At 37.1% G+C, this 20,263-nt stretch overlaps 1 protein-coding gene across 2 annotated transcripts; it reads right to left on the bottom strand.

Annotated features, from left to right (window-relative positions):
• Positions 1-257: 257 nt before the first annotated feature.
• LOC113057300 (neurotrypsin) lies at positions 258-19,957 on the bottom strand. Of its 2 annotated transcripts, XM_026224590.1 has the most exons (14): positions 19,332-19,957; positions 16,143-16,185; positions 11,448-11,690; positions 9,325-9,463; positions 9,047-9,225; positions 7,657-7,804; positions 6,320-6,498; positions 6,092-6,233; positions 5,704-5,918; positions 3,966-4,107; positions 3,604-3,882; positions 3,378-3,500; positions 2,979-3,259; positions 258-2,256 (listed from the first exon to the last, which is right to left on the bottom strand). In XM_026224590.1, the coding sequence occupies exons 1-14, from the start codon at positions 19,395-19,397 to the stop codon at positions 1,937-1,939; spliced, it is 2,499 nt and encodes an 832-aa protein (XP_026080375.1). In that variant the 5' UTR covers positions 19,398-19,957; the 3' UTR covers positions 258-1,936. The 2 variants fall into 2 exon arrangements, with proteins under 2 accessions (XP_026080375.1, XP_026080376.1); XM_026224591.1 differs by lacking the exon at positions 16,143-16,185 and having other exon boundaries at positions 19,332-19,953.
• Positions 19,958-20,263: the final 306 nt, after the last annotated feature.

Raw genomic sequence — 20,263 nt, 5'->3', positions numbered from 1 at the left:
ATATTGAATTGAACAGAGAAAGAGAGTTAGTAGGAAGAGAGAGAGTTAGTAGAGAGAGAGAGCTAGTAGAGAGTGTATTTAATATGGTCAATGACGATTTTCAACATTTAATACAATCACAATGTGTTGGAAATAGATGATTAATATCATGATGGCAGAATATTAGCTGCATTTCTGATTGACTTGTTTTTGCTTTCACATCACCATTTTGCAGGACCAAAAAAAAATAAAAATCAAGACAAGACGAGGCAAGGCAATGCATTCAAATCAGTTTATCTAATTTTTCCATCTTGGTGTCTAAACATCTGAATATTCACAGTTTTGCTAAACCAGTTTTTAACCACGGCTAAATATGGCATATTAGCAGCCTTTACATTTTTTACATAATTACATCAAGGTTTCTGTTTGGGATTGATTAATAACAAACTGTTAATAGAATATTAAGGACCAAAGCGTCTACATATTTTGAAGCATTTTTACTACATGGAATTGTAATTGTGTAAACATGACTAATTATTAAAGTCATCTTCTCCTTCTACCAGTCTATGGCTAATTTCAGTTTTTCTCTATTGGGAAACCAACTGGAACAAAACAGCACCACTGTTATACCTCAATTCATTAATACAAAATAAAATAAAAACATTGATTTTATAAGCCTACTCTTCTTGTTATGTAAATAAATACAGTACACAGTAAACCTGAATAAACACCTGTCTACAGAAAAGGCTGAACACTGCAGGAAGCAAATGTAACATAACATCACTCAGCAGCAGATTCTGACCATGTGTGAAGTAACTGTGCGTAGTTCAAGTTGGAACACTTTAGTTAAAGGGCCAATTCCCACTATTAACTAGGAACACAATGATGGGGGGAAAAATTCTAAAAAATATTTCAATGCAAAACGTCTGCATTCTTTCACAAAAATTGTCTTCCCCCACGAAACTTAGCATTTGCTTGCTAAAAAATTGAAACTATAGTTTTCCCTCCATCACAATATTTCCAAGACCAGTTTTATGTTCACTCACAAAATGCAAAGTATCTTGGGCAACATAAGAATTTTGCAAGAAACACAAACGTTCAGCAAGCAAATGCAAAGTTTAACAAGGAAACAAACTATGCAAAAAAAAAAAAAAAAAAAAAATGTTTGGCAAGAACATGCAAAGTTTCAAAGGGAAGTCAAGCCTAAAGCAATGATATATAATTTGGCCTTTCATATATTGTCTATCATCAAATCCCCCTATAGAGACTCCATAGTATCCAGCCAATACTTCATATCACTGATATTATCACATTATCTGTTGGGTAGGAGCTTGAGGAAAAAGTGGCCATTGTTATATGTATAAATAAATTGAACATACTATTTTCTGACACTGGTTTTCTGCAAAATTAAATTAAAAGCTCAATAAACGGTAGTCGTACCCTATACATCTAAAACAAGAGTACAAATAACCAACATACAAGTGGAATGTTGTTGGTGAATCTTTACATACAAGCATGCCGTTCCTTATCTTAATTAAATCACAAAACTAAAAATAAAATAACACGTTTAAGTGCAAAATGTGAACTGATTTAAGAACATGATCCAGAAGAGCCAGACCAGAACTCAGACCTCCCACAGTTGCTCCAATCATATGGCATGCAGATTAGTGCAAAATGACTTATTTGCAAAGGCTTATCCGTTGAAGACCTTTCAATCCCGTTAATGCAGCTGTCCCTCAAAAGCATGTGGCTTCATGTTCTTGTGCATATTCACGAACGCTTCAAGTGTACAGAAATGGAACGGAAATGGCATGGTGCAAGTATGGCATGGTGCAACACACAAAACAGGATCAAACCAGCTTTAAACCTAATGGCCAGCTGGTGATCCCTTCATAGGCATTACATAAGATATATTTTATACAAAGCGGTAAGAGGTTGTAATGTTGCCACTGTAACATCACGCTTTGCCAGTGCTGTGGGTGACTTTCTCTATCCACTTCAGGAACCGGCCGACCCGTGTGTACACACCGGGATAGGTGGGGTCACCACAACCGTGGCCCCAGGAGATGATTCCTGTGAGCATCCAGTGGCCAGCCTCACCCTGGCACACCAGTGGCCCCCCACTGTCACCCTGACAGCTGTCCACACGGCGATGGTTCGACAAGCTGCCGGCACACAACATGCGGCCGGTGAAGCGACTGCCGTAGCGTTTTTTACACTTCCAGGAGGGCAGTAACGGAACCCAGGCTTGCAGCAGTGTTCTGGAATACTCCGAGTCTAATACAAGATACAAGAAAAGAAAGAAAATGTAACACCTATAAAACATGTGTATTTTAAATCTCTTTTTTGAAGTATGTAAATATTACATAAAATATACTCCACAATTCAAAAGTTTGGGATCAGTAAGTTTTGTTATTGTTTTTGTTTTCAGAAATGTACCTTCTTTTAAAGAATGTGTTCAACTGTAAAACGATAGACTTTTATAAAGACGTAATGTTACAAAGGATCGCTATGTCAAATAAATGCTGTTCTTTTGAGCTTAAGAAATCAAATAATCCTGAAAGAAATGTGTCACCGTGTCCACAAAAATATTTAGCAGCACAACTGCTTTCAACACGGATAGTAATAAGAAATGTTACTTGAGGATCAAATCAGAATATTAGAATGATTTCTGAAGGATCACGTGACCCTAAGGACAGGAGTAATGTTGAAAATTTAGCTTTGCCATCTCAGGAATAAACAAGTATTTTTGGTTGAATAAATGCCATTTTGGTGAAAATAACAGACCCAACACTTTAAATTTTAACAGTATAATTTTTGCTAAATTATTTGGTTTGCAATGTTTTATTATTTGACTCATTTTGTTTATAAATATTAATACTTATGTTGCTTTTTACCCATAATTATTAGCTTAGGTCTTCAATTTCAATAGGAAACTATTAGCCATCATAAGTATGTTCAGAAATGTATTTCTCTAAATATATTTGAGTTTGCAGTACCTGTGATTCCCCATCCGGTGATAACACAGGCGATAGGCCTCTTGCTCTTCCTGTTGCTCTGAGGCGGAAGGCAAACTGCATTAGTGTGTGGGTTAAAGGCCACACAATTCCCATCCGTGCCCTTCAGCTTCAGTAAGGCAATGTCATACTCCCAGCCCTGGCTGTGGTACTTCGCGTGGATCACGATGCGCTCAGGAGAGAGAGTGCGCTCAAAGTCGTCCCTCTCCTCTGTGTGGTAGTCGCCGAGCCGCAGCACATAACGGGACGGGTCCAAACCAAACCTTAAAAAAAGAGACGTTTATTTATTGCCAAACTCTCATTTATAAAAGACACTGTAAAAAGTAAAGTGTTTTTAATTCTCCACAGAGCCACTAGATGTCAGTAGAGTCTCTCTCTCACCTCTTGAAGCAGTGAGCAGCAGTAATGACCCAACAGGAATTGATCAGAGTCGCCCCACAAAGTGGATGGGTGCCTTTCGATTGAGACCTAAGCCACAAAGATACTTGCCACGGCCAGTCTCCCCTACATGACAGTCACAGATGGTCAATAAACAATAAAAACAGAGATTAATAAATATAATGTACGTTGCAATGCTAGTGAACGAATAAACCCTAATGTTCTTTACCGTAGAGACTTGTCTCCTCCAATGATCCTTCTTCTGCGCCTTTGTGTGTTGGGTCTCAAACCACATTGCTGCTTGTTCATGCTTCGGTACTTTATGGGTTCGGTGGTGTAGTCACAGATGACTCCTGCGTCCTCACTGTGCCTGCAATCATGGGCGTCCGGACCCACAGCTGAACACTCACCCAATGAAGCCTCTGTCCCAACACACTTCACATTATCCAGATGGATGGGTCCCTGACCCTCACCGAAATAAGCCATAGAGCGGGCCTTCGGGACCCCGCTGAAATTGAAAAGAAATTAAATAAGTAGCTAATAATCTTAGGATCTGTCTTTATCTTCTTTGAAAACATGAAGCATGCTTACACAAATCCTAGCTGCCTGCAGACCACTCCAGCGTTGATGTCATTCCAACCATCATCACACACACTGCCCCACTGGCCGTTAATAAACACCTCTACGCGGCCCTCCTTACGGCTCTCGCCATCCACCAGCCTCACCAGGGGACCTGGAACCACAGCAGAACTAGAAACAGCACAGAAGAGATGGACCTCTATATACCTGGATAAGCAGTGAATCATGATAGACATGATAGACTTGTCTTTTGTTAAAAGGGTACTGTCATGCTAAATTATATTCCCCAGAGACATTCAATAGACTAAGGATGCTTTCATGGGCTCTCTTATTATTCAGTACTAGAATTTGGTGCCTAGTTAGAAATGACAGAAAACACCTTTATGGTATATTTATATAAGTATAATAATTAAAAGTGTGAATTAATTCATTTAAGTGTCATAATACATATCACATGTACTATATATATATATATATATATATATATATATATATATATATATATATATATATATATATATATATATATATATATATATATATATATATACTGCTATATACTGCTAAAATGAAAAATGTAAATTTAAACAGTGGATATCGACCAGAAGCTGTCCCAGACGAAAGATTGACATCGTGGCTCCTTATTGGTGCTCTTATGTGAGAGAGGTTCAAAGACGGCCGTTGTCACGGTCTTGCGACCAAAGATAGCCTACGATACAGCATGAGCATCGCAAGGTGTTTGCTGCTACGATCCACGTTTCCTGACCAACCAATAAAAATGCAGCATGAAATCAACGCGACATGGCACTAAAACATAAAACTGCTTACTTCAAGCTCTTATCGCTTCTTTCGGTGCTTACACTTTTTTCAGCACACATAAAAGATACAACTGCTAAAATGTGATTTATCCTGCTCTCAGTTCACCACTAGCGCATGTGCATTTTCTTCTGTAGTAAAGTGCGTCGTATTGTTAGATTCAAAAGGTGTCATCATCGTACAGTCCACACACACGTCGTAGCCAAGTTTATTAGATCCATGTCACACGGTGTGACATGCAGTGATCTTATAGGATTGCTAAAATCGTGTAGTGATTTGGGATTAAGAGGGTCTCAAAATGGATTAAAATGATGTAAATTAAGACAAATCAAGCTTTAAATATGTTTAAAAAAAATCAATAAAGCTGACATTGCTTATCTTCATATTCATGTTCCTTCATATTCATCAACACACGTTTTTTTATAAGCTACAAATAAGTATGCATTTCATTACATGTATAAGCATGTCATTATCATCAAATAAGTTTTCTAGTACCGTATTTTTCGGACTATAAGTCGCACTGGACTATAAGTCGCATTTATTTAGAACCAAGAACTAAGAGAAAACATTACCGTCTACAGCCGCGAGAGGGTGCTCTATGATATCAAGTGTAGACTACAGGAGCAATGCGCAGCATAGAGCGCCCTCTCGCGGCTGTAGACGGTTTGATAGAATGTTTTCTATTGGTTCATTTCACTCGATTCATGTCAAATTAATTTTGATAAGTCACAACTGACTATAAGTCGCAGGAACAGCCAAACTATGAAAAAAAGTGCAACTTATGGTCCGGAAAATAAGGTATTCAATTTGGTTGGGAGCGCTCCTAAAAATGTAAAGTGGACTTGTTTCTTAACATCTGGATTGGATATCGGTAACATCTGTTACTCTTGATGATGAAAACACTAATAAAAGTTTTTACATGGAATTTACGTACCTGCGGAAGGAGCCACTTCAGGGATCTCATTGTTCTGCCCTTCTCTTTCACAGCGTATGCCCACGTCCTCACTGTGAGAGCAGTCATGCTGCCCCCACTGACCATGAGCACAGTCCAGCAGAGAGCTCTCTCCCCCTTCACATGTCACCTCATCCAGCAGGATCAACCCTGTACCCTCTCCGTACATCCCGTCTGGAGCCACCTCAGCTCGCCCTCTGTTGGACAAATAGCAGTACTGCAGTAACAGACCAGAAAGCTAAATGAAACAAACTTCCCGGTCTCCTCCTGGTCATACTTGAAGTGTACTGCTTTTAATTATTTCAAAGTAGCACATTATATGCTTACACTGAAGAATTATGTGATCAACCAGTCCAAAAATACAGCTTACCGATAACCCAGCTGTCGACACACCACCTGGGCCTGTCGTCCGTTCCAGTTGTCATCACACACTGTGCCCCATTCCCCGGCGTGATAAACCTCAAGGCGTCCTTCCCATGGGCTATCAGCTCCTACTAGACGCAACACTCCATCTACAGCAGCATTAGCATATCTATGTTTAATCAATGCACTTACAAAAATAAAATAGCGATAAAGGTCTTTCCTGTGTCATCTTCACCTGTAAACGGGTTGCACGAGACTCCAGCGTCCTCCAAGTGATCACAGTTGTGCTGGCCCCAGGGAGCATGAGGGCATTCCTCCAAAGACAGCTCATTTCCTGTGCAATGCACTCCATCCAACATGATAGGACCAGTGCCCTGCCCAAAGTGTGCCCAGGTCCATGCCTTTGGTACCCCACTGAAAACAAACACAAGACTGAGATTCATTCCCATATCAAAACAGTTAAGATTCAATGCTGTTTAAGTTTGGCGTTGGTAACATATTTTGAAAGACGTCTCTAATGCTCACCAAGGCTGCATTTATTTGATCAAAATACAGTAAAAACTGTAATATTGTTAAATATTATTACAATTTTAAAATATACATATTTTAAAATTTAATTTATTTCTATGATGGCAAAGCTGAATATCATTACTCAGGTCTTCAGTATCACAGTATTTAATATTTTAATTTGGTGCTTTGTTGGGTATTATTATCAATGTGAAAAACAGATCAAGGAAACCATGATATATTTTATTACAGGGTTCTGTGATGAATAATGAGTTTAATTTAATGCATCCTTGCTGAATAAAAGCATTAACTAAACCTTACTGACTCCAATCTTTTGAAAAGTAGTGTACATTTAAGATCATAATGATCATAACACAGAGGGGGGTATAAAGGCATATGGTACTACATTAGTTTATTTACATAAATTTGTAATGATACTTACATGGAAAAACCATTCAAAATCAGGGCTGATGTACGGAAAAGTGTATGTTACACAGATTGTGAAGGGAAAAATCAGATGCTTTCTATCCCACTGCAGATGGAGTGGAGTGTATCCCTGCACCCCATCAATCATTCATACACTCCATCCATTCATCTATATTAATAAAGTATTAATAAAGTGCGTTTGTGTGTGTAAAAAGAACAGTCCTTATAGTCGACACTGATTTGTGTATGACATTTTCAGTGTTTCCCAGCTCTTTATGAATACTTTTAGTCGAATCATTTGTGCAAAGCGTTTCTAAATGTTGCTAAACAAAAACAGCTCAGCAACATTAGAAGACCTCGCAATAGATCAATGTGCAGTCCTTGCACTAATGCCATAAAACAGGGGTTTTTCAAATGGAAAGCCACAACACAATTATTGAATTTGATATTACTACGATTTCATCCTTTCTGGTTTAAAATCTAATATTTCAGAACAGTATTTTATATAAAAAAAATTTAATCTTTAATTCAACATTTTTCTTACACAGTACAAACTTTTACACAGCTCCTATTTGAAGGGCCTTGGCATTGAAAAAAAATGTGTGAAATAGGACATACACATGATGACAGATTTCTTACCCCAGTCCCAACTGTCGGCAAACCACTTCAGCATCAATATCATCCCATTCATCATCACAGATAGTACCCCACCTCCCGTTATGGTACACCTCCACGCGCCCTTCGAAATCCTCAAGCCCTCCCACGAGCCTCAGGGGGGCACCATTGCCTAAACAAAACAAAAGTCCAATAAATTTATATTTCATTAATTTATTCACTGCAGTGGAGGATGCATAGGACAAAATAGTTAGTGTGATATTGCACACTTTTTTGAGAGCAGAAGCTTAAAACTCTTCTAAATGCCTTAGTAGGGAATCCCTTTTACAAGACATGGGTCTCAGACATATGGGATAATGCTTTGAGGCATGTATGTGTGTATGGTAAAGGATGGGGACATGTGTAAGGACTCTTGGCAAAGCCTCAGCACTCTCAGATTTCTTTCTGCTTCCTAAAGTTTCTGTGTGAATAATTCACAGCTCTCTCTAAATATACCTGACCCTGTTCCAGCAAACCGTACCATTACAACAGGCGCAATGTTTATGAGCCTCCTTCTGTCTCTCATGAATTCGGTCTTCATTTAGCTCCACAGAAGGCCTTTCCACACTATAACACTGTTGAAAATATAGTTCAGCAGATACAGGAAGCTCAGCTGCTGCTGCTTTATGAACTGTGACTCTGACAAATTAAATTGAGAGCAAAGATAATATTTTTCTAACTTGCATTTCTTATTTTATCTATCTATCTATCTATCTATCTATATATATATATATATATATATATATATATATATATATATATATATATATATATATATATATATATATATAAGTACGTATGTATATATATATATATATATATAATTTAACACAAATTACAATTACAGAAATATTTCTACCATATAAACTACAGTTGAAAAGTTTGCGGTCAGTAAATTTTTATTCTTTCTTTTCTGAACGTTTATTCAGTAAGGATGTGTTAAATTGTTAAGGAGTGATAATAAATAAATACTGTTCTTTTTTAACTTTTTATCCATCAAAAAAGTATCACAGTTTCCAAAAAACTATTTGGCAGCTTTGGCAACTGTTGCCAACATTGAAAATATTAATAAATGTTCATAACTTTTTTTTTTATTAATACTTTTTTCAGGAAAGATGTATTAACAGTAATTGATCGAAATTGACAGTTAAGGCATTTCTAAAGTTATAAATTATTACCATTTGGAATAAATTATATTCTTTTTGTCCATTAAAGTATCCTATTCACAAACATATTAATCAGTTCAATGTTCTTAAACACTGATAGTCATAAAAAAGGTTATTTAGCAGCAAATCGTCAAATTAGAATGATTCGTCATATCTAATTCATCAATGAGGATCATGTGACACTAAAGACAATAATAACATTAACTTACCCTCAGGGACTGCACACACCACCCCAGCCTCATTTCCATGGTTACAGTCACCGGAGACATATTTCCTGCTCCGGCACTTCAGCAGAGAATCTTCATTGCCATGGCAGCCAAGACGCTCAAAGTGAAAGAGACCAGAACCGGGTCCGAAATAGGAATGGCGAAGCGCAGTGCCGATTTCACTGTTGGGAGTTAGCAGGTATAATGAAATGACAGCACATGCTGGATATTAATCAGTACAGAGCCTCTAGCTGATAATGAGTAGAGTTTGCAGCTTATACCCGAGCCTCAGTTGTCTACAGATCACACTGGCATCTCGATCAGTCAGGTGTGTGTCACACACTGCTCCCCAACGGCCATTCAGGTACACCTCAAGACGACCACTCTTATTAGACGAACCCCCCACCAAACGCCCCTCACCTGGAGGACAAGATGTAGAGCCTAACATATTCAGGGATTTAATAATGATAATGTGTAAAAAAACAAACAAAAAAAAACAAACATATTAATTATAATTAATTATAAATAATTAATTAATTATTTGAACTTTGAAGAGATAAAAAAAAAAAAAAAAAAAAAAATTAGATATATATATATTTATAATATAATATACACATCGTTTAAATAATGCATTTAATTATAACATATTTATTTAATTTAGATTTATTTTTTCCTAATCCCACTCTCTCCATTTTTTTTTCACATTCAAACATTTTCATATATTTTCTATTTTTATTATATTATATATGGTTGGTTTATTGGCTGACATATGTCGTTTCTGAAGGTTTATGGAAACAATATGCAACAAAATGAGAGATTGGAATCGGCTAATGGGACAGTCCATTATTAAAAAGTTGATATCTTTTTTCTAAATATAAAAAAAAAAAAGAATCTTCATTCACTTCAGCAAAGAGCAGACATCCTGAAATGAAATTAGGTTTTACCTCATCTTCTTTCTCCTTGACTAGAGGACAACCTGAGTAAAAAAGTGGCACATCTTACCCCAGCATCCCCCATTTACATTTACAGACTCACTAAATCATCTCTCTATAATTAGTACAGAACAATCACATTAGAAACACTCTGTGTCTTGCAAATTACCATCTTGTTGCCACACGTCATGCTCACACAGACATGAAGTCAAATGCACACTCTAATTGTTTGAGTCTGTAACCGTGTTTAATGTTATTACATAGAAAGGAAAAGGAGGAGAGAGGCAGACATAGATAATCACAGCTCACAGAGATAAGGCAAAAAGATTTCAACACCAGCTCGATACTGAACCACAGACACAGCCAGGTGACGACAGACCAGCACAAAGAGATCCAGAGACTGAACAGACACTTTCCCAATAGGAGTAACAAATGCAGTTGAGTGATGTGAGTCTGATTGATTATTAGACAACAAACGCATAGAGAGGGGAAGATGAATGGAGGACAATGAAAAGAGAGGACAGAGAGAATCCTTGACTGCTGTTAGCTCACTGACAGACACACTGGGATGGGACTGCAGTAATAAACATCACTCAGCTTCTGTACAACACCTACACTAATATGACAGTTATGACACGAATACTCACCAGGACACGTACACTTAATAAACACTAACGCCATGGTCCAGTAGAAACCTTTTTTTTAGGCCAAATGAGGCAAGTGTAGAGCCACCTACAACTAAGCCTACAGCCCCAAATGTTTTTTTTTCTGCATTTTTGAACATTCCAGGTCTTTCTCTTGTGTGTGTGTGTGTGTGTTTTTGTGTGTGTGCTCTTGTTTTTGTGACACAACTTTGTATAATGACATGGGTGTGACACAGGTATTACAAGGAGAGGGTGACTCATGAGGACATAACTCATGTCCCCATTTTTCTAAATGCTTATAAATCATACAGAATGATTTTATTTTTTTTGAGAAAGTAAAAATGCTCAAAGTTTCCTGTGAGGGTTAGGGTTAGGTGTAGGGTTGGTGTAGGGCCATAGAATATACAGTTTGTACAGTATAAAAACCATTACGCCTATGGGACGTCCTCTCTTTTAACAAAAATAAATGTGTGTGTGTGTACCAACTTCTGTTACTTGAAATTTTTTTATTGAAATAAAATAAGATGCAAAAAAAAAATGTAAACTTACTTTATTTCACCTAAAGACAATAGGTCTTGTGTTTATTTAGTTTAACTTGATGTACTAAAATAACCAAATAAAACAACTGATAAAGCAGACAAAGCCACACAGCAAAATGATCATATCAAAACTCAAAGTAATACAAAAACAGCTATTAAAATGAAAATGGATCATGTAAATATCTCTATATATATCTTATATATATCTCTATATATATCTCTATATATATATATATATATATATATATATATATATATAAATAAAAAAAGGCCAGTCAGGAGTGCTCACCCTGGTGGCAGTCGCAGTAGGCCCATCCGATGGCTCCTGACTTCTGTCTGAAAAAGCACCAGGGGTTGGATTCACGGTCAGGGTTTCTACAGTGGTTGTGGTCTCCCAGTCCACGGTTGGGGTACTGCAGCATGTAGTCTGGAAAGTCAGTCCATTTTAGACAGGAAGAGCCAGATTCTGTCTGAGACACAGATCCATTGTAATATCCCAGCTCAGTGAAGCCCTCAGAGCAGGACAGAGGACCTAAGCGAAACACACACACACACACACACACACACAAAGACATAAGACAAATTCAGCATTTCACTTATAAGAGTATGCCCTTGAAAATAATATTTTAATGCAGTGGCAAATAAAGGTCAACTAATATTTAAAATGATGGCATGAAAAAAATGCAAAAGCATGACATAACATGACCTTGTGTTAACTCAAAGTGGCAGTGCAAACTGTGTAAACCTAAGGTGATCTTATTAGCTTTTTTATTTTTCAACTTTTTGTCTATCACTGAAAACCCCTGCAGTGCTGCCTCTTGATGCGGAGGGTGAGGACAGCAGAGAGACACTAATGATGGCTTACTGCACTGCTGGAACAGCAAGACCTGTGAAGACCCACTATGATGAGTCACACATCCAAACGTGTTATACAACGTGTGTGTGTTTGCATAATAATAAAACAAAAAAAATTATATTATAAATAACATAATAATATACATGAAATAATACAAATAATAATGTCATAATATTTAAAATAAAATATTTAAAATAACTAAATATATTACATTTATTTTAATATATATATATATATATATATATATATATATATATATATATATATATATATATATATATATATATATATATATATATATATATATACTATTTGCTAGCATATTTTATTATATTATACATAGTATTATAAATTATTATATAATTTATATAATATATTTACATATTTCTAAATGACTTTTTTAATGTTTTTTTACACTTTAATTAAATATTTTATTTTAGAGGTAGGGTTTCGCATTATATAAAATTAAGTCTTGTATCTGTGTCTGTGTGTGTTGTTAAGACACAAGGACACACACCATATATTTTCAAACTAATTATTACTGAATGATTTTGATTACTAATGTACCTTTGCTTGCTTGGATCCATTAGTCAAATAATCAGGAAGATCCTTCTTCCAAATGATTCTAATCAAAACCATTAAATTAAACGGAAATATTGTCACTTTGGGGCACAGTGAGCTAATTACATGATCTAGTCTCTTGTGAGAGAGGATTCTCTAATAAATGCTATGGGTTGCAGGCGGCCTGAAACACATCAATGTATCCAACTATCCAATTTCACGCTTTACTGTGGGCTGTTCAATTAATTTGTGAGCATTTAAACTATCATTTAATACCGCGATTCATAACTTAGTAGCAACATTCTTATGCTGTTCCGCATATGCTGCCAGTCTGTCCTTTAGTTCATTTCTGGAAATGTGACTAGAAAGGGAGAAAGCCCTGGGCTTTGCGCCCACTGTCCAAGAGAGACAGATGTTAAATCCATCCACCGAGACAGGAGACGAGATGGATATTTAGATAGAAGTAGTCACTTCATTGGGTGCTTTGGAGGCATTTGTAAAAGCCAATAGAATTAGGTTTTAAAGAATACTTACAGAAGACCCTCTTTAAGGCAACTAGAGGTTTACTGAGAAGCAAACCACACATAATTTCAGATTAAAGGGATAGTTCACCCCAAAATGAAAATTTGATGTTTATCTGCTTACCCTCAGGGCATACAAGATGTACGTGACTTATAACGATTTACCACTGCTTGGTACGATACGGTACGGTTCACTTTTGGGGGTTTTCCACTGGGTACAGTACCTGATACTTTTTTTGTATCACTTCGGTTAGGTTACAAGGAGGGGTGCTCCGATCACGATCGGCCGATTATTATGCGCATCTCGTCAGTAAAGCCAGTTTCACATAGAGCAGCTGTTACTACACAGCGTTTTTTGGCGCATCTTCTCAGTTAACAACGGCTCTGTTTAGAAACAGCTGCTCTATGTGAAATCACGCACCTGATGGAATTAACCGCTGATTAGAGAACCGGCTTTACTGATGAGATGCGCATTAACGATCGGCCGATCGTGATCGGAGCACCCCTAGTTACAAGTGAACCGTACCGTTACCAAAATGTGACGTGTAAACTCTGCTGATCACTGATTGGCCGAAGAGAATCGTCACTACCTGCGTCACTGAACTTACAACTCAAAGACAACAAATCAAACACCGTTAAATCAGTACAGCCAGCGAAGGATCGAGCGCAACAGGAGAGTTCTAACAGTTCGGACATTGCGTGAATCCGAGATAAAATACAATATAAATACTGTTCAGTTTCTTGCACAGACTAATTGTTTTGCGTCTTTACACATCAGTGTATCGTCACGAGCCACAGGGTTTAATTTGGTTTTGTTTGTGTGTTTTTTTAAATACATTTATATTGTATGTTTTAGCCGTGATTCCCATCCACTTACATTATTGGACTGACAGACTGCAACGGTTTGAGTTAAAAATCTTTGTTTGTGTTCTACTGAAGAAACAAAGTCACCTACATGTTGGATGCTCTGGGGGTAAGGAGATAAACATCAAATTTTCATTTTTGGGTGAACTGTCCCTTTAAATCCCTAATTTGTGTAAGCAAGTAAAAACAGTTTTTCCACTTCAAGTAAATGTTAGAAATCTTACTCAAAGCTCCTGAGAATTTATGAGTCTGCTATCAGATAGTGTTGTGCAAGATCAAACAGAGGACAACGTGCCCTAGTCTCTCTTTAGAAGCAGGTGCTAAACCCTCAGGGAGGAAGAGTTGAGACCATCTCATACCCTGAGCATTATGGGCCAAAAATCTTGCAGAGGTAATGCCAGAAAAGTATTTACACCTGCATACGTATACGAATCTACACCCACGGACACGTAGCCTAACCGTGTCTTTGCTTGTGTAGATTGCTTTAGCATAGACTTATTGAGCTGAGATGAGTGCTGAAGGTCAAGATAACCATATTAGAGCTGGAGCATCACTGAAACTCTATTACACTCTCCTCTTCTGTCTATATGATTCCAAATATAACTGTAAACAATGTACTGAAAAAGACCTGACACAATATCATTCCCCATCTTATTAAAAAGCATGTTTATCATCGGAGAACAGTATTGGATTTCCAAGGTGATCCGTTTTTAAACCTCCATCCATTATGATTGTTTTGATTTAAACCAGGCAGATGGAGCAGAAGACGATGCCATGGGTGTCTGACAATCTTTCAAACCAAAAACCTGTTCAAAACGAATAATTATGGATAATGATTATCGGAATATAATGTAAGAAATGTTTATATTATTAAATTATTGATGTTTTCAAAGATTAAATGAGTGCAAAGGTTATTTAAATGGAAAAAAATAAAATGAGAGACATAAGCAAATAAATAAAAAAAAAAAAAAAAAAAAAACATTAGGCAATAACTGGTCATTGTTTATTCCTATATGCAGTCGATAATACAAAACCACAGAGCCAAAACTGTGGAGAAGAAATTCTATCTTTGCTGACTGTTTTAATGGCTTTAGCATAATTGGTCTTCTGTACACCATAACATTTGATAATAAATTATGTTTAGACATTATAAATAGTTTCCATTCTTGTGCACTGGCAGGTTAATAGTTCAACAGTCCTGAATCTTTTCTTGTACACACTCATGTCTCGTCTCGTGAGAGCTCAGGTTCCACGCTGTATGTCGGTCTGGACATACAGTAAGGCAATTTGCTGAAATAGCATCAGGGTAGAGTTCCAGTCATATTTTCCATGGTGTTACGGATATAGAGCACGATAAAGACCACCAATAAGACTCCTGGTGGTACCACAAGAGACTAAATATAAGAGGTTTAACAGCATAGACTGCTGGTCTCAGTAAAATAGTCTAGAAATGAGGCAATCATGGAGGAATCTCACAATGCCTCAGCATGATCTGGGAGTAGGTTGACGATTCTGTGAGAAGGTTGAGTACATTGCAGAACCCTGCCCTAAGGATGTCAGCGCACAAACCTGCCCAGGCTTGGAAGACAAGGAAAGCATTAAAGTTCATAGAGTATGAATCTGACACGTGTAATAAGCAAAAACAGCGGGGCATTCAATCTCAAATTAACTACTTCTCAAAGCCCATCAATGCCACAGTTGTTTCACATCCATTCACTGTCATCAGTAAATGTTTGTGCTTCACTCATATTACAAGCGCATTGAATATTGGGTTTCTCTCCATAGCAATCTTGTCTGAGGAACAATTGTTGCGGTTGAGTATTTCTTTAACTCCGCCGTAGGGAACCATCGACGAATGTATCTCTTGAGAGCTGAGTGGTTTTGCATCGGTTAATGTTGTATAAGATATAGTGCCAAGAAAGGATGTGGGTTTTAGCATTGAGCAAAGTAAAAGATGCTCTTTTACAAGAACAAAATACTGTGACATTTAAACTGATAATCTAAAAATGAGTGTGTGTCTGAATTAGGTGGCATAATTTTATTTCCCTAGCAAATGGTGACACAGAAGAGATGCAGGTGTATTGCCAATTCTCATTTTTTTTAAAAAAGGATTGCACCTTTATTTAACCTTTAAGAAATAGTCAAAAACAAAGCATATATAACTTAATGCAGGAGTGCCTACCTGAGCTCTGCAGTGTATTCAGGTACACAGCACTTTGTCCTGCCTATGAAGACAAAATAAGAACAGTCAGTTCATTCTTTCACTTAAAGTACCATGGACATATTTTTTTTTGACCATGTACCATAGTATTCTTTGAAATACCTTGAAGAAACTTTTAAATGCCACAGTAAATGAATGGGTAAGCATTTGGTATTGGTATTTGTTCCCTCTCATCTACAGTGACTGAATAGCTGCTTTTCCACTGTCAGGCCAGTGCGAGCTAGGGCTTAAAATGGGCCAGACAGGGCTAATAGCCCCGGGCCAGTAGCACCGAGGCCAGAATAGCACAGCGTTTCCACTGTGGAGCCTGAAGCTCTGTTGCGCTTCACTAAAACCCGCCCTTTACACACCTCTCATGAACAACATCACGCAATCCATCATTACACCGACGAAGAGAAGTTATCAGAAATCTAATAAGAAATAAATCACTGGAACATGCGCGATCACAAAACGAACATGACAACAGCCGCCTTTTGTTTGCACGCTTTGTTAAATATTTAAATTCAAAAGCATCAATGGTTTACTATAAGTGATACTGCAAAATGAATTAATTTATCAGGCTTGAAAATTTGTCACAGAAATAAATGTATTTCTGTGAAGGAAGTGACCGGAAGTGACAGTGGAAATGCGTCTGGCCCTGGCACGCAGTAGCACGCCTGCTTTCAGCCCAACAGTGGAAACGTGGCTAATGATGCCTTGTTGTCCCTTCATAATGAGGCATGGAGTCATCTTCCAGCACCTTCACCCTCCCTGTTCCTCTCTGGTGACACTATCACATCTTTCAAGAAGTTCTCTCTTGAACTTTCTCTATTTTCCTCTAGCTTGTTTCTCAATTATGCATTCTGATGAACATGCTTATGGTCTTCAATTGTATGTGTATAAAAGCATCTGCTAAATGCTTAAATGTAAATAATGTATCATATATATTTAGGAAAAGTACCAAGGTATTAAATGGGTCATATGATGCAATTAAAAATTTCCCTTTCTATTTGGAGTGTTACAAGCTCTTGGTGCATGACGAAGATCTGTAAAGTTGCAAAGACTAAAGTCTAAAATCCAAAGAGATATTCTTTATCAAAGTTAAAACTCTGCCACACCCCCGTCTTGTTTAAACACGCCCCCACATGTCTACGTCATAATGTGGAAACGATAATCCGGCACTTCTGAATCCGCAACTGGAAGTATGTTTTGTTATTGATTTAAGTATTTGAAGTTTTTTGTGCCATGTGAGAGAGATAGAGAGAGAGAGAGATAGAGAGAGAGGGTCACACAATAGAGTCAGCTGTCTTAACTGTCCGTGGCTTGTGTACTGCAAACACAAACAAGCTTTATCACTGTATCTGTCACGCCTCTCTGTTCCCCTTTCGGACTTGAACTGATTGTAAAACTAAAGATATTATTAACGGTCTTTACATTTTACATTACATTTTGAAAGATGAAACTCGGGATAATGGAAAGGGGCGTTACATTTCCAAGGAGTGCTTGCGGTGTTCGGCCAATCACAACGCACTGGGTCAGTTGGCCAATCAGAGCAGACTGCTCGTGTCAGAAGGTTTTTTAGAGAGCCAGGGCATAGAGGACCTAAAGTATTTGAAAAATAATGTGTTTTTTGAACATTAAAGCATGTAAACATATTCTGTTGTGATAATGTGAAATGTGATACTATCACTGTACTTTGATACGTTTTGTAAAGGTATGACAACTAGGCATGAATTATGACTTAAAAGGGTTATTTTAATAGGATACAAGCTTTATTTTTAGTTTATACCATTTGTTTTGTTTTGATCCCAGTAACCAGCTGCAAGCCTTAGTCAGAGGTTTTTCTCCCTGGAGGAAGGTAATCAAAGGTATCCGTTGCTTTACGATGAGGAAACGTCACATAAAGACATGAGTTAATAGTGCAGAGCAGCTTTGCTTTAGCTCCTTCAACTGAGATCAAAGAACACTTTCATGACCATCAAGCCATTATGTGACGACTACTGTGTGATCTGGGTGTGATGAAGGGAACGAGCATCATGCTTTTCTCTCATCCCGACTACACTCGTCCCATCGTTTGCTTGTACTGTAGTCAGGATGAGAGTAACGTGTGATGCTTGTTCCCATCAACAGGGATTAAATATGAGATAGAAAACAAGAGAGTAACAAAGAAAAGAAAATAAAAAAAAAACATTAAGCATACGTTAACTGCCCTATTGTCCTAATAAACTACACCCCCGTCCTCCTTGTATTTTGTACAACAGATCTATTGACATTCTCAAGACAAAACGCTATATATAACTAAAAGCATGTTTTTATTTTAGATATTCTTGACAATATTACAAACCCTAATACCAAAACCCCAAATGATTCAAAGACAATTGGGTTCAGCTTTGGTTTTCAGATGCATCTATCAATGATACGCAAGGCATTTTAGGTATATTTTTCCAAGATAGTTAGGGAGTATTATATTATGTTCTGTTATTTTCGTTAATGTTTTGTTTATTTTATTAAAATAGCCCTGAGGCTAGAAGAGCTAGAGAACAGCTGAAGCTCATTTAAACCAGCTAAAACCAGAAAACCAACTTAGGCTGGATTAGTGTTTTTTTTTTGTGTGTAATTTTTTTTCTTCAATAAGAGATACAACCTCAAGATATTGTGGAAACAGATTCATAAGGGACATGCAAATATGCATATCCACAGCTCTCACTGTCTGTCTCATTACTTAAATCCTTTAAAGAGCTGAAATGTATTCGGGGCAAAGTACGCCTAAGCCACAAAGATGAACAATGACTGTACAAAATAATGCAAACTGTAACAATTTACCACACACTTTCACGCGATACAAAGCGAAACACTGATGTCACACACAAGTGAAAGCGGCAAAGGGTTATAACGCGCGCGATATCAATTCATTTCCGTGTATAAAATGTACAGTGCCATTTAAAACATATTACAGTTGAAAAAATATATATATAATTAAAATCAAAAAAAATCTAATTTAGTCTATAAACCAGCTTATTTGTAGCCGTCTGAACTCCTGTCTACTAAAACCCCAAGATCACGTCAGGAGTTCTTTGTATTTTTTTCAGGAAAAATCACAGCTAGACTGACTGTTTGTTAGCTGACTAGGAAATCATGTGTCAATAAAGCAAAAAAACTGCGTTTACACACCTCGCCGTAGACACCGACAGAGAAGCGAAGGACAGCAGCAAGAGAGAGGAACCCGCTGATATCCATCCTGTCATTGACTGAACATCCAGCACAACTGTCCCATCATCGCTGTCCCCGGGCACACAGGGAAAGTGTACGCCTTCCCGCCTCAAAATATTTACAAATGTAAGTACGGAAGAAGAAACAACGAAAATTATGAGACAGAACAAAACAACATCATATAAACTTCTAAAAGTCCAACGACACGACTGACACCCCTCCCATGTTGAGGTCTGACTGAGGTTTATGTTCACTGTGAGGTGACACTGAAAGAAGAGACCCGCTCCAGCAGCCTTCACCACAGTACAAGTTACAGATGATTATAGGACATAAACATTTATGGATCTCAGTGCGGAGAGGTTGGCCCCTTATGGCAAGCCGTTTTAACAATTATTGCTTTAAATTAACTAGCGTCTGTGGTTATGTTACTAGTCCTTGGGATTAGAAACCCAACATTATATTTTGCAGTTTCACTAGTAGGCCTAACTATTGAGAAAATAGCCATACAAGCCTGTAGTGAATGTAATCATCGCCATTCATACTAGTTGGCTAAAAATCACACAAGTTTTTACACTTACACTTACTTTTTACAATAAATACAGTAAAGAATAGAAAACTGCTTTACTGCTAATTTACTGAATAAATAGTATTGAAAGATTAGGCCAAACAACTTTGGACAGTGTCTAATTGGCATCATTCTTAATAGTAATCAACTATGATGAGCATGTGTGCATATATATATATATATATATATATATATATATATATATATATATATATATATATATAGCACAGAAGTTGATATAAAATGAAAATTCACCCTTCAAAATAGCTCTTGTGAGCAATTGATCTGCTCATTGTAATTCATCATAAGTTTTTTCTTTTTTCTTTTA

Source organism: Carassius auratus, chromosome 38, assembly GCF_003368295.1.
Source record: "Carassius auratus strain Wakin chromosome 38, ASM336829v1, whole genome shotgun sequence".
Lineage (NCBI taxonomy): Eukaryota > Metazoa > Chordata > Actinopteri > Cypriniformes > Cyprinidae > Carassius > Carassius auratus.
The sequence above is the reverse complement of the archived record's forward strand: the minus strand, read 5'-3'. Positions and strand labels throughout refer to the sequence as shown.

What these genes read in the sequence shown, in the direction of transcription:
- LOC113057300 (XM_026224590.1), bottom strand. Translation starts at nt 19,397, where the DNA reads ATGGATATCAGCGGGTTCCTCTCTCTTGCTGCTGTCCTTCGCTTCTCT. An exon ending in CTGTCGGTGTCTACGGCGAG is followed by an intron (nt 16,186 to 19,331) that starts GTGTGTAAACGC and finishes TTGTCTTCATAG; the next exon opens with GCAGGACAAAGTGCTGTGTA. An exon ending in GCTGCTCACTGCTTCAAGAG is followed by an intron (nt 3,260 to 3,377) that starts GTGAGAGAGAGA and finishes TCTTTTTTTAAG; the next exon opens with GTTTGGTTTGGACCCGTCCC.